This window comes from Seriola aureovittata, chromosome 2 (genome assembly GCF_021018895.1).
Source record: "Seriola aureovittata isolate HTS-2021-v1 ecotype China chromosome 2, ASM2101889v1, whole genome shotgun sequence".
Taxonomy (NCBI): Eukaryota; Metazoa; Chordata; class Actinopteri; order Carangiformes; family Carangidae; genus Seriola; species Seriola aureovittata.
In genome coordinates, this window is record NC_079365.1 from 15,099,305 (window position 1) to 15,114,144 (window position 14,840).

The window sequence follows — 14,840 nt, forward strand, 5'->3', positions numbered from 1 at the left end:
CTTTTAATAGTGGTATGGAAGCATTAAGTACTGGAAAATGGAAACTTGACAAGAATAACCATCCACTGTCAGGTCATGTGTAAGAATGACAGCTTGCTCTCAAGTTCTCAGACCACTTTGACCTCATAATATTGATCTAAGAGATCATTAATGCCAATCACATTAGTTTGTGGTTTAACAGCTCAGTAACTGCACTTGCAATCAGTTTACTGTATACCTTCCGTGGAAACGCAAAGCTGCAGGGAACTATATTATTCAATAATCCGTAGTATTATGAAGTAACATTGCATAAATGGTAAGTTGTCCATTTTCTATGACATTATTTTTTCTTTTTAATAGGACATTTTTTCAAAAGGGAAAAAAAAAACTTTTATAGAGGTATTTGTGACACGAATGTCAGGTTTAATGATCACTGATTCTTTTAGAGTCTCACACGAACATAAAACCTCAGCAGATCAACATCATTCTATGTTTTAACATTAAAACAAATGTACAAGTTTATACAACAGGAAACATAATTTGGATGACAAAATATCAAGCTATATCAAACAAACCTACATTTTACACTTTATACATAAAGAGGGTATAAATTACAGTTTGAAACTGTACAGGGAGATAAAAAAACATCGACTTTTCTCCTTGTCACAGTAAGATTTTTTGGCCACAAAATTAGGATTTCACAGTTCAGTGTGATTACTTCTCTCTCTCCAGTTCACTCTATCTCAGTGAAGCGTGCAAACATGGCCTTACGAACAGCATCCTTGTAGGTGTCAGATGCTGAGAGTTCATATGAGCTTCCTTTAATACCCAACCCTGTGCCCTTGGTCCTTAATGAAGCCTGTGGGGAGAAGACAAAGACAGTTATTAGAGGAGACAGGTGCCCCTCAGGTAACGGTGCTAATTGCTTTGTGAGTGAGAAAGAACACACCGACATGTATATTCCATCTGTTAGGAGTTGCTAGGGAGAAGAGTGTGTGAAAAATTGACAGAAAGCGCAGTGAATTATTGTTGGCCTACTCACCGAGATAGGAGCAGTGATGCCCTGTTGGTGGCGCCCCAGACCTTTGCCCTCCTGCCAGCCCATGGCTTGTAACATTTTGTTCCCAATATTATCACTTGTTAGGCCGTCTTTGGTTGGCTGTTCATAGTTTCTGTTAAAGGATGAGAGGAGATGACATTAATGTAAAAAAGTTTCCATTTTCTTCAAGGAAAATCAGTGATCTGAAAGTTGACGGGTCTGGAGCGTGAGGTCAAACACTTACACTGTTGGGGTCGGAGGTTGATAAAATTTCTTCTTAGGTGCAGGAGGTTCAGGAACACCATACTTCTCCCTCCTCTCTGCAGCTCTGTCTCTGTATTTCAGCTGTTAAAATGACCACGAAAACCTTACTGACTGTGTGCACATTTGTGAAACTACTGAAGGACAAACACTGGAATAAAATTCATGAGCCAAATACCTCAGTCTCTTTCCTCTCCAGCTCCTCCAGCTCAGCTTCTGAAAGTCTTGATCTTCTCTGAATTTCCAAATTTTGCTACAATTGAAAGCAACTTTAAAACCTCGAACTCACGAGTAAACAAAAATAAATATCCTGTTCGCATATATATTCAAAACTGTTAAAGACCTATAATAACCTTTCTATTCTGATTTGAAGCTTCATACATTGAACAGATGGCAGCGCCCAGAATATTCATAGCCACTTGCAGATTAAACGCCTGCTGTTTTACCATCCTCACCTTGTGGAGGTCAGAGAGCTGCTGGTGACGCAGCATAGCCTCTTTGGTGGGGAACTGCCGTCGACACAGCAGACAGACCATCTTCTTCCAGTCTGTTATTTTTCCCTCCTCGTCCACTGCTCTGTCTGAGCTGCCCTCCTCTGGGTCGCTGTCCCCGTTGTAAGCAGCAACCAGACCACTCTGTAATATGAAAGCGGATACAAGTGGAGTGTTGTGGGATTTGTTTTCATTAATAATTGTGGCATGGGGAAATAATGGCAAAGGGACAAACAAACCTTAGTGGAAGTCTCCAGCTCTGGCATTTTGAACTGTTCATTCATGAGGGATGGTATCTCAAAACATCCCATTTGCTGAAAGGAAACAAATCTATTCAACAAATACAATCATTTAAAGTATAATATAATCAACTGTCCACAGCTTTAAGGCCTGCACCTCATTCTATGTTAATCATGAACAAAAATGAGTTATAATGATGGCCAGGTTGATTTCTATAGTTTGCAAAGAAAAAAAAAGAAATGAGATTCGAAATTTCTTTCACAGAAAATCCAAAGTATATCATGTTGGACGTCAGTGTCAGTGTGTGTTTCCAGATTACCTCTCTCAGTCTGTATCTCGTACACCATTACACTTACACTTTGTCAACACATAACAGACAGTGCTGTGGCGTAATACTGACTCATACACTACCTTTTTCTCAAAGAGGGAGAAACCTGCATCGGCAGCAGCAGACTCTTTCTTGTCTTCCTCCTTAGACGGTCCAAAGCCTTGGAAACTGCTCTTAAAAGTTTCTTTTTGCTTATTTAAGCTTTTTGCCCAACGTTCCATGTCCTTCGCAATCTGTAATTTGATAAACAGCCAATATTATCTCAAAGACAAGATAATAGCCATTAACAGATAATTCGATTTTTTTTTTAAAGCAGTATTTACCTGCTGTGCAGACTTGCTTTTGGGTTTCTCTTTTTTCTCTTTGGGCTCTTTACTGCTTGTGGCAACTGTGGCTGAGGAACTTGCTGCTGCGTTAGTTGTGGATGTTTGTTCTGTGTGTGTGTCTGCCGGCACAGGGATGTATGTCTCCTTCTCACTGTCCCAGTAGAGGTATTGCTGAGTCTTGGAGTTATAATAGTACTATTGAGGACAAGTATAAGAAAAACTGTATAAACTAACAGCTTTGGATAAAAGAAATGACTTACAAATTCATAGAGTTTAGCAGTGTATTCTGTACATACAGTAAGACCACAGGGTACATACTTGGCTGCCGGGATCATAGTACAGACCAGTCTGTGGATCGTAATAGTAACCTGAAGACTCATCATACTGGTATGTAGAGGAGTCGGGGTCAGCTACAGAAACCAAAAGAAGCACGTGAAACAAAACATGCTTTCGAAATTGATCTAAAGTTGATGTACTCATACACATAAAGAGGAGATATTTATTTATTATAATCTCACCTGATGTAGGAGCAGACAGGGCAGCAGAAACCGTAGTTGCAACAGTGGAACCTGCTGGTGTCACCAGTGATGCAGTGCTAACACTAGCAGCCTGTTGTACGGCATCAACCGCCCTCGCAAGTTGATGTGACTGAAAAAAAAAAATCTTGATAAGCTTTTGCATCCATCACACATTACCAGAGTGATGCATAATTAATGAGTAGTTCTGTTTGCAGGATATAGATTTGACCTCGCATCACTGTCTACCTGTATGGCAGGCTGGCTGATAATCACAGGTTGATAAACCTGAGCCGTCTGGGATATGACCACGCCAGTGGCTGAAGGGATCAAAGTCTTCATTCCTGGAGCAGCTGCAGAAAGTAATGATAAAATTAACAATTTCAAATTCCCAAAGTACCCAAAATATCTTGTGAGAGACCAACGCCTCTTATTACCTCCGAGCAATCCATCTCCGACGGCAGGAGACAATCCTTCCGCCTGCTGCTGCCACACTTGATAATTCTGTCCCTACATGAGGAAGAGGTAGAAAAAATGTTTGGTCTTTCCCATTGGTATTCCTTATTAAAATCACTGTCACAATAAAGTAGACTGTGAACTGACCTGCGTTTGCTGTGCAAAGCCCTCTGGAAGAGTGATGTAGTCAGAGGTGGCACCTGAGCCTTGTTGTAACTAAGCAGATAAAAAACAAAGTCATTAACAACACACAAGAACCCCAGTTAGAACAAATATTACAACTTGCACATGAAGCTCCACTAAGCAGTATCTCTTAATTGAGAGGGAATCAAATGACAACAGTAATGTCCACAGTTTCTAATATTGATGATCCCACTGAGAATCAACACTCCACTTTTCAGCTTTTTGTAGCTTTAAGGTCCTTTCATCTCATTATTTTGATTCAACAGTCCATTTTCAGTCTCTCTGGCTCCCACATAAAACCCTAGACAGCCAAGCAAACACACCTCCACAAGCCAACTGTATGTGTTTGTCCAGTGTGAAATAGAGGAGAGCCAAAATAAATGAATGACAAATATCAACGAAGAAAAGGTGATGGAGCTATTTTTCCTGAAGAGTCGCTAACAGACTTTTATTTAACAGCTGATGAGAAAGTTAAGTCTATGGTTGGTGAGAGCCACTGATACTCAACCATAATGACTTGCGAATTAAAATATTGAGCTGAAAGCCGGGGGGAAAAAAGCCATTTTACATTACGGGGGGTAAATTGATTTAGTGTTTAAAAAAAATTCTCATTCAATTTTTCTGCAGTTATTGCTATATTACATTTATTTTGAAGATGCTTTTGTCATACAATTAGTCGTACAATAAGTGTATTAAACCTTGTGAGGAGAACAGGAGACGTAGATGTCAACAGTCATCAAGTGCATCTTTTCAAAACATACAACTCAGAGTGTGTTCAGTGCTACAGTATGTGTACAGTTTTCTTCCCCCATTCTCATCCTGAGAACCTGCATCTCAGGAGGGACATCTGATCAACACCAGCTCTTCCTACACAACACACACAGTTGCCTTTGCCATGTGTGTGTATATATATATATATATATATATATATATATATCTTGAGTTTAATGCACTAATGCAAATGCAAATTCTCTCCCAACATTGCATTCATTAAGACAAATCACCAAAAAATCGTAGTTGTTGTTTACATATTTACATCCATACAACCTTTTGGAGGCATAGGCCACAGGTGTTGTTTGCCTTATTATGTCACATCCCTTGGTTGGGGGATTAATTCATAGTATTAAGGGCAACAAATTTAAATGACTAAGAAACAAACAAGTAAAACCCTGATACCTGGCTGGATGACCACTGAGCAGCAGCAATGGCTGTGCTGGCAACAGAGAGAGCACTGGCTCTGATCCCATCAGGCTGTGCTGAGTCTCTGGAAAGGACACAGAGCGATTAGTTAAACCTTAATATTGCTGCACATGCAGGAGGAAACTGAGTCCCTTATTTTAGGATAACTGAACCAATTTTAGTTAATTCTAGGTAGACAACAAAAACAACATTTAAAAATGATATGTATAGCATGTTTGACACTATGTAGATCCAAAAGAGCTTATACAGTCATGTTCAAAATTGTTGGCAACCCTGATTTTCAAGTACATTAATCAGAATATCTTCTGATAAGTAAATTAAAATGATTTTCAATGGAATTTAGGTTAAGACTCATTGCTGGCCAGTTTAGAAGTAGTCCATCTTTTCCCTTTCAACCATTCTTTTGTGCTGCTGGATGTGAGCTTTGGGTCATTGTTTTGCTGAAACACCAAAGACCTTCACCTCAAACCTAATTTTCTGACACAACACATTTCGCTCTGAAATGTAATGCAATTAGTAATATTCAGATTTCATCATTCCTTTGATACATTCAATGCCTCCAGTACTAGAGGCAGCAAAGCATGTTTACTGTAGATACAGTGTTCTTAACAGTTTGAAGCTTCTTGATAACATTATAAACTGCTGAAACAGGAATTTCAGGATGTTTGGCAATTGCCTTGTAGCCTTTGGAATTGTTTTGATTTGATAATAGCATTTCTGATGCTGAAGATTAAGCACAAGTGAGTTTTATTAGTTTTTTTTTTTATTTTGATTGAAGAACTAAATTAAATTCATCAAAAGGATGCCAATAACTGTGTCCAGCATGAATGTTATATCTGCATTCTTTTTGATATGAAAACATTTGTTGTTGTTGTTCAATAAGAAATGTTTTTCTACAGTATCACAGTTATACAAAATTGGTTCATTTGCATTGTTTCTGAAGATATTTTTAAATTCCCTGGTTTAAAATTCCGGGGTGCCAATAATGTACTGTATATACTATTTTTTTTATTTATAGAAAGCTTAACATGAACTCAAACAGTGTGTGTGTGATGACTCACTTTCTAGCACTCTTGGCATAATCCACACCGATTGTTTTCCCATCTAGTTTTAGAGGTGGCTGAAGGCTCTGGAGAATGGTAAGCAGTTGAGAGGCCTCCTTTAAAAGTAAAGACACAACAACACTGTCAGACACTCGTACACCACCAAAGGGAACATAGTGACTCACAGGACGACTACATACTGAGTACATACATACCAAGGGAGAGGAGAGTTGGACAAAGGCAAAGCCTCGGTTCTGTCCTGTTTGCTTGTCTTTGATAAGGCGGATGTTGCCAGCAGACAGGTTGGCGTAGGGGGCCAATATGTTCAAAATGCCATCCACAGTTGAAAAGGGGGCGATGTTCCTCAAAATGATTGCTGTTAACAAAAAGATTGGAGGTGAATAAATGTGGAATATGTGCACTGGGTGGAGGGAATATTTCAATATGTGGTGAAAAACACACTCACTGTCTCCATTGTAATCTCCTGGCTGCGCTGACTCTACATTTAAACCATTTACTCCAGGAGACTCTCCTTCTATACTCAGCAATGACAGATTGACACATAGGTTACAACAGTCAGTACAAGACACTAACACAGTGCAGGGTAGAGCTGACGATTCTTATAGAGAAGAAGAAGAAGAAAGATTATCATTTTAGTTTGCTGAAGCAATAACTCACCAACTTTTGCTGCTCCACACCTGAAACACTTCAGCCTCTTCCGAAAATTGTACAGACCACACTGTAATAAACCAAAGACAATCTTTTATTTTTATTATAACAAAACAGAAAAAAAACAACAAAAAAACAAAATGTTGGGATAACAATGTAGTTTGAAAAAACACTAACGGCATTGCAAAGCCAGTTCTCGAACTTCTGTCTCCTGTTGCTGTAGTGCACTGCAATGCTTTTCCCCTGGATCACCAACTTGTTCTGTGAAAGTCAAAAGCCACCAGTCATTTCAAATTCTGACACATTTAAGCCAAAGAAGCAGGTGAGGTCCTGCCATTACCCCACCCCATGAGTGAGAGCAGCTGGAACGGCAAAGAGTGGCTAGGCTTACACTCGCTGCTTAGGTAGAGTGTCTCAGGGAGTAAAAAGGAACAGAGGTAGAAAGAGAAGTTCAGAGTGAAAGCTGCAATTCTGTGTACGAGGGAATGAGTCCTCAAAAAAAAAAAAAAAAAAAAAGGTTCTAAGTGTTTGGGACCGGAGTGCTGCCAGCTCGTCCCTGTCTCACTCCAGTCTTCGGATTTTAAATGGAGATGAGAAAATATCCAAGTGACTGAGCTGGAGCAGAATGTGCTATGAAACCACAAGACCATTTGGGCCACTCTGTTAACAGAAAGTCTACTTTTGATAAGGAGAGGCAAAAGACCTTTTGATCTTAAGGTGCTAAAGATATTCTACATAGTGTTCCTGTTAATAATTCTACCAGAAAACACAAATTATTTCATTGCATTTCCAAAAGAAAAAAACCTTTGTACAGTGATTCAATCCTGAATTCAAAACATACATTAAACTAAGCATCAGAAACAGTCTTCATTTAGCTGAAAGGGCTGCTGTATACTTAGAAAATGAATCAACCAAGTGTGTGATATCAAAAATATTTACCTCTGATATCACAGTTTTGTATCCTCTAACTAAATACAAACAGATTTCAGCTCTTTAAACTGGTATCATCATCATGGTATTAGCTAATTGGGGCTCTAATCTCCAAGAATAGTTCTAGACTTGGTGATTGTTGAGGCAACCTGATTGGTCTCCATCCATCGGGTAGAATCTTGCAAGTGATAAAACTCCACGAAGGCGAAACCTCGGCTTATACCTAGAGACAGCATTCAAATATAGACGGGAGGCGTGTTAGTTAGAATGCTTTGGTGCAACATTCAAACTCACAATGGGTTTGTACAGTCCAATTCAAAGTAAAAACGAAAGTGGGGAGGATGCTTATACAGGGTCAAGGGGGTGGTAGTGCATTTTGTTTACCATAGCTTGCAATCTCGTTACAAAAATGGCAGAGGTATAGTAAATACAGTTACCTCCTTACCTCCATACACAAAGGATCCTCTGAAGGTTGTAACATGAGGCTTTTTTTTCAGGGATAGCCATAAAGGAGGTAAAGTGGAGTTTAAGACAGAGTATGTGGGTGAAATTGAGACACGCCTTTGAAAAGCAACACTCACCTGTCCTTTTCTTCATCAAACGTATGTCCACAGGTTGGGGTCCCTGCAGCTGCTCAAGTGCCGTGCGGATCTGGAAAAAAATATCTCTGACTAAATTGATCTGACTATAGTTGTTTCTCATTGTTTGCCTCGTTTAAAAACAAAAAAAAAACCCTTGCAAAAACGGCTTCGATAACATCAAGCTAGCATTATTCCCAAGCTTTATGCAATTTCTCCTTTTTTATTTTGGTTCTTGTCATTAACTGTCAGTTGCCTCCTCCTAATAAAGTGAGCTGGATTACAGGAAAAGCAGTTGACATGATGTGAATTCCTAAAATAATTTAAATTACCTAAATTTTTACAAACAGTCCCACAGAACTTCCAGTAAAACCAGACCGAATGCAGAGGCCCACCAGTTCCCACTAACACCTCCCACAATCAGCTGCTTGATGGTGGATAAATTGTCATGCCAGACCAAGTGTTTTCACACAAGAGGGTGCCTCTGATTTCACATATGTACACATATTTAAATTTGCAAAGGATGTTCGATGTGACTCATAATTTTACACCCATTCCAGGTCAGTTTATACATTTGAAAGTTGCCCTAACAGCTGACTGCCTGCCCCTCTCCACCTGTACTCCCATCACACCTCCTCCAAGGGGATCCTCTGTTCCTCTTGAACAATTAGGAGGGAGGTAGCAGCTCAGCCTATCTAACAACAGTCTGTGTGACTTAACCCTTAAAATGTATGAGTGAGACTGAGTGAGAACTGCGAGCTTACATCATCCTCTGTGACATGAAGAGAGAGACCCCTTAACATAATAGTTTTGCTCTCCTCCTCCTGCTCCATTCTGTAGTCCTGGTCTGGATAATCCCCATCATATTCATCATCAGATCTGTCACTGTTGCGTCTTTTTCGGCCCCTCTGATGCAGACAAATGAGACAGAAATGATGCTGTTTTTATTGAAGTTAGAAACTAGATGTTTTGCATTTTTCTGCTACAGGTGTGAAACTAAAATGAACTTACAAAGGTGTTCCTATTTCCACTTACCTCTGGACTGTCTCTGCGCTCATCAAAGCGCTCTCTGTGTCTATCATCACCCCATCGTCGGTCATAATCCCTCTCCACATCTCTACTTCGTCTTTCATGCCATTCTGTATCATCTCTCCTCCCATCCGAACCATACCTTCCATTACGTTCACCCCGACTGGGCCTGAAAAAGAAACATAAAAAGAGAGTGACAGTGACATAACTGTATGAAAACACTGAATATGTGCCAATTCTTTGGATCACTTTTATTTTACCTCTTATCAGTTCCCATGGCTTAGTGTAGAGGACACACGTTTAATCTTTTATCAATGGACTCTGTGGGGCGGGGGAGAGAGAGCTGTCAGTAGGTTATCTGGCATCAGTCAGTGCAAAGCTTAAAATAGACTGATAGACATCAACAAATTAATGTTTTCAGATACATTATTTTGAATTTGTGAAGCTAAATTTGGTCACAAATCAGATTTGTCATGGATATTTGTTTTAATTAACCCATAGAAACAACAAAGCGAAATGATGACACCTAATAAGAGACAATAACAACGACAACTACCACTACTACCTAGCCACACTGTTGCAGTGACCGTGTTGCTCGAAAAGAAGCTTAATATTTTACATTAGCGTTACACGTCGTTAGAAAACGGAGGGCTGAGGTCACAGCTGTTGATAACGCTGACCTGAAACGACTCAAAGAAAACCTAACAGTTGCAGGCTGTTTCGGATGGTGGTTACCTCCAGCTAAAATAATTGCTCTGCTGGACGTTTAATGTGCAGGAAATTGTTTTTCCAATGTGAAACAAGCCTTAGCCCTTTGCTAGCATAACAGGCCACTTTGGCTTCGTGCAAATGATGTTAGCAAATGACGTTTGATGGACACTGTACTGACCTTAAATAACTTAGCTTATGTTAGCCGGATGAAGAAATACATCACCGTCTCTTTCGTTTTATATATCGTTTTAATAACACACCTTGCTGGATCTGGCAATGGTCAAATAGCAGGCTTTCTATAAGTTTTTTTTCATTTCTTCCGGTCTGTCGATGGACGAATATTCCTCTTTTTTTACACGACCTTTAGCAAACAGATTCAGCGCGCACTACCGCCATCTACTGATCAGGAGGATTTACAATGGAGAGAGTCACAATATTTTAGCCTAACTACTAACAAAATATTTAACACAGTGGACAAACAAATGATCAGGAATGTAATAAGTAAGGATAACAAGATTTACATTGTCTTGACCTTTCTAATATCAGAATCATCATCTTTATTGGCCAAGTATGTACACAGGGATTTTGCCTTTGTGGATCTCAATATACTTATATACCATACACACAGTTCCAACCACTGGTAGATATAGTACAGACATACACATAAAAACTGGGAAAACAAAGCAGGACTATTACGTACATACAAGAAGGGTGAAAAATAAATAAGAAATCAACAATGAACAGCAATATACAATCTCTATATATGAGTCAAACTGTCTGTGTTAATTGTAAACAAGAATACAACAGTGTAAGGGCGCAGAGTGCTGGAGTTTTTCACTGATCTTACTGCTAGTTTCAATATCACATAACCCTTTAGCCCCTGTATTGCTAATATCTATCATTCATCCTGTGCCTTTCATTACCTCAGATTCCTTTGTGGGTATCTATGATTATAAAGAATAATAAAAAATACTTTGATTTCTAGACAATGGTATTACCTTCCAGAAGACAGAATTGCTGTTAAGCTCTCTCTTTATTTCATATGTAGCAACAAAAGAAATAAATTAGATATTCCTCCTGTCTTTTATCAATATTATCAGCCTATTGATTGCAAATATATTTACTCTAAAGATGAACACTATTTTGTCTTCACTTTGTATTTGGGGAAATACAGATGGAAACTCTTTGCTGTTACCCCGGACCTCTGGCTGTCACACTCTGGCCATCAGTGGCTGAGGGACACTGGCTGGCGGGGGCAAACACTACCTCCATCACCGCGGGGTGGCGCTGCAGTCCCGGTGACAGAGATGCGGATGAGCTGTAGAAGCAGAAATCTGCTCTCATCCCTAGAATCAACACCACAGAGCAATGGCCGCGGAAGGGAATATGAAATGTTAAAGATTGTTTCATTCATTTAACTACCTCTTACTGCGCATTATTTGCGTCTTTCACAGCAGGGAAGAGGACGCTGTAAGTGGTGGTCACTGCGCTAAGACGATTGGCAGCTCCCACCGACTGTGACCCGGGCATCAGGAAGAAGATAGCCAGCTGGCTAACGTTAACATTGGCGAACCATAACCATCAGCTGTATTCATCTGCGGTAGTTGCATGCGTCCATATGTTTCTTTCTTTTTTTTTTTTTTTTTTTTAAAACGGATAATTTCCACATTGTTAAGGAGCTCTTAAGTTAAATCGTTTGCTTGGTGTCTGTGATTAACGTTACCCAAATGACGCTGGCTAGCTAGCTAAATGGATTGACAGCCCATCCCTCTGTTGTTCCGAGGTTTAGTCGTAGCTCTACACACGGCTTCCTAGTAATTTACCAAACTGTCACCAAAACAGGCCTCACGTTAGTTAAAACGTTACCTCAACATTTGAAGCGAACAAAAGCCGTGTTAAACTTGCCTGCTGCCTGCTGAAAGTATGTCTCTAACGCTGGCTTTGCTGTTTCTTTGACTCCTCAGTTTTGCTATCAGGCTGAATGGCGGAGCCTGAGCTTCTGCTGGACTCCAATATTCGACTCTGGGTGGTGTTACCCATTGTCTTCATCACCTTCCTTGTTGGGGTGATACGGCATTATGTCTCTATTCTTCTTCAAAGTGACAAGAAGTTGACGTTAGAGCAGGTGTCTGACAGGTAATCTTTAATTGTGATGTGGATTTTCTGTTTGTAAAAAGAAACAAACAATTAATATGAATGTGTTTTTCCATCTCCCAATCCAGCCAGGTGCTTATTCGGAGCAGAATTCTCAGAGAAAATGGAAAATATATTCCCAAACAGGTAGGAATTTTTATATTTCATACATATAAACTTAATCAAATAAGTTATTCCCTTCACTCTCTCCAACTCATGTGAAAGTAAGTGTCTGCTATATACAAAATATACAAAATATAAAACCACTGGCTTTTGCATATATTTGGTATAAGTGCAGTGTGTAAGACAGTGTTACTGAAGATCTCTCTTTCTTTTAGTCCTTTTTGATGAGGAAGTTCTACTTCAATAACCAAGAAGATGGATTTTTCAAGAAGACCAAGAGAAAGGTTGTTCCACCCTCTCCAATGACAGGTAATCATCTTAAGTAAAGCACATAATGCAGTCTTAGGTACTGTAATCCACAGCGATGTTTCAGAATTTAATGCCGTTACTTCAGGAGGAGTCTTTTCTCCCCCTACATCATCTTGAAAGATATCATACTATTAAACCATACTGTATGAATAACTGTAATAAAACAAACCTACAAGCCATAGCAAGTGAATTTGTTGCTCATTGCATCTTTTCACAGATCCCAGCATGCTGACGGACATGATGAAAGGCAATGTCACCAACGTGCTTCCCATGATCCTCATTGGAGGCTGGATCAACTGGACCTTTTCAGGATTTGTAACAAGTAATAATCCTACTCTCTCACAGACCTTGCAGCTTATCATGCAGAATGTGGCATGCTCCAAAACAACTTTGAGTTTGTGTTGCTACCAGATAAGATATGGGTCACGTGGAAATTCTGAATTTCTTTCTACAGTTCTTCCTGTTCTCTCTCTCATACAGCTAAGGTTCCCTTCCCTCTAACTCTTCGCTTCAAGCCCATGCTGCAGCAAGGAATTGAGCTGTTGTCACTGGATGCTTCCTGGTAAATTAATAAAACAAGATTTGTAAAGATGTACTGAATTAGTATTTATGTATTAATCTCAGAATGTTAGTGTGTGACTTTGTCATTTGTTCTGTTTGTTTCTTTCTGTATTTACCATCTAGGGTGAGCTCAGCGTCATGGTATTTCCTGAACGTGTTTGGACTACGAAGCATGTACTCATTAATTCTTGGCCAAGATAATGGTAATTTTAGCACATTTTAAGATAATTTTGTGTGCTTTGTCACGTCAGATTGTCAGTCTTGATGATAACATGAGAATGTTTAATCTACTTAGCTCATTCTCAGAAGGTTCAGCAATAATAGCAACCCTTTCATACTACAAGTAGTTATTTGATTTGCTTATAATGATATTGTTTAATTGAGCTTGAGCTCTTTATCTTAATAAATGCTAGTTTCCATTATCATTATGTTGTGAACATGAAAATAGTACTTGATTTCAATAAACACAGTCTGAGAGTTGTTTTGTTTAAAGTGTTAGCTCGAAATGAATCATGGCCAGTGATATTTACAAATCAGTTAAGCCTTGACTTTGGTGAATTCTGTATTTTCGTTTATGGTTAAACAGCTTTGCATTCATATAATTATTTTTGCATATGTAGATTCTGATTGTTTCTGTTATACATTGAAAGGTGCAGATCAGTCGAGGATTATGCAGGAGCAGATGAGTGGTGCCGCCATGGCCATGCCTGCGGATACAAATAAAGCTTTCAAGGTATATATAAGTGTCCCATGATTAGTTAATGAGGGTGTGCTTTACTCAGTTGTTCATGTAATGTTTGTCCTTGATCTCAGGCTGAATGGGAGGCACTGGAGCTGACTGACCATCAGTGGGCACTGGAGAGTGTAGAGGAGGATCTGATGAGCAGGGAACTGGACTTCGATGGCATGTTTAGCAAGGAGCTGCCAAGTGGTATCTTCTAAAGGCCTGGTCACTTCTTCTTGGCCTATTGGAGCCTTCAATTTGAATTTTGAACACAGAGATGGGACAAATCCCTCCATGTTATGCAAAGTTTACAGTCACTTATTTGTGGTCCTCGTCTTTCCACATGTATTACCTTTTCATTCCTTTCCATAAAATATCTGAAATGACTTCAAATACACTGGTTCTGCTGCTGTTTCATGCATACTGGAAAGCACTGCTTTGTTTTTTCACCTTTGAAACAAGGAGATGTTTGGGAGAAACTAAGTTGCTTTTTGCTTATTGAAATGTATTATTACTAGCTTTCAACTGTATGCCATCATAATGCTGTTAGGTTATAGAATGTGAACTACCTAGTGCTTCTTTTGTCTTGTGTTATACACAGCTAGATTAGCTGTCTCCATTTTCACATGTACGGTCATGTTAAACAACTAGAACACAGTACCATTTTACAGGTGAGAATGATGCTTAATTAAACTTTAACAATCATAAAAAAACATGTTAGTTAGATCATAGATAGAGCTGTTCTGCATCACCTGCCCTAAAGTTGGAACTAGACCAAGAATTAATTTTTGAGTATGTTTGTGTGATTGAAATATTGTTTTTAAAGTATGTAGACAGTTTATTTTTTAATGTAACTCCCCTGTGTTTTGTACAGTATAAAGCCTGTTTTGACTAAATACCCAGTTTGATTTATTTGCAATACACCCCCAACACCTACATATATATATATATATAATGTATATCTACACACACACACACACACACACACACACACACACACACATACACACAA

General features: G+C 39.2%; 2 protein-coding genes across 3 annotated transcripts; one reads left to right on the forward strand and one right to left on the reverse strand.

Annotated features, from left to right (window-relative positions):
• Nucleotides 1-368: 368 nt before the first annotated feature.
• On the reverse strand, nt 369-10,332 carry LOC130187291 (RNA-binding protein 5-like). Of its 2 annotated transcripts, none has more exons than XM_056404755.1 (25): nt 10,239-10,332; nt 9,528-9,588; nt 9,274-9,436; nt 9,003-9,146; nt 8,242-8,311; nt 7,810-7,883; nt 6,908-6,991; nt 6,740-6,800; nt 6,528-6,596; nt 6,277-6,437; nt 6,080-6,177; nt 4,995-5,082; nt 3,783-3,851; nt 3,617-3,689; nt 3,429-3,532; nt 3,183-3,312; nt 2,983-3,074; nt 2,662-2,859; nt 2,422-2,571; nt 2,010-2,084; nt 1,735-1,914; nt 1,458-1,532; nt 1,263-1,363; nt 1,022-1,151; nt 369-838 (listed from the first exon to the last, which is right to left on the reverse strand). In XM_056404755.1, the coding sequence occupies exons 2-25, from the start codon at nt 9,542-9,544 to the stop codon at nt 713-715; spliced, it is 2,532 nt and encodes an 843-aa protein (XP_056260730.1). In that variant the 5' UTR covers nt 9,545-9,588; nt 10,239-10,332; the 3' UTR covers nt 369-712. The 2 variants fall into 2 exon arrangements, with proteins under 2 accessions (XP_056260730.1, XP_056260721.1); XM_056404746.1 differs by having other exon boundaries at nt 10,157-10,311.
• A 932-nt stretch (nt 10,333-11,264) lies between these two features.
• emc3 (ER membrane protein complex subunit 3) lies at nt 11,265-14,724 on the forward strand. Its single transcript, XM_056388879.1, has 9 exons — nt 11,265-11,578; nt 11,943-12,114; nt 12,201-12,258; nt 12,450-12,543; nt 12,761-12,865; nt 13,024-13,105; nt 13,228-13,307; nt 13,755-13,837; nt 13,918-14,724. Exons 2-9 carry the CDS (start codon nt 11,960-11,962, stop codon nt 14,044-14,046), a joined length of 786 nt encoding a protein of 261 aa, XP_056244854.1. The 5' UTR covers nt 11,265-11,578; nt 11,943-11,959; the 3' UTR covers nt 14,047-14,724.
• The last annotated feature ends 116 nt before the right edge of the window (nt 14,725-14,840 follow it).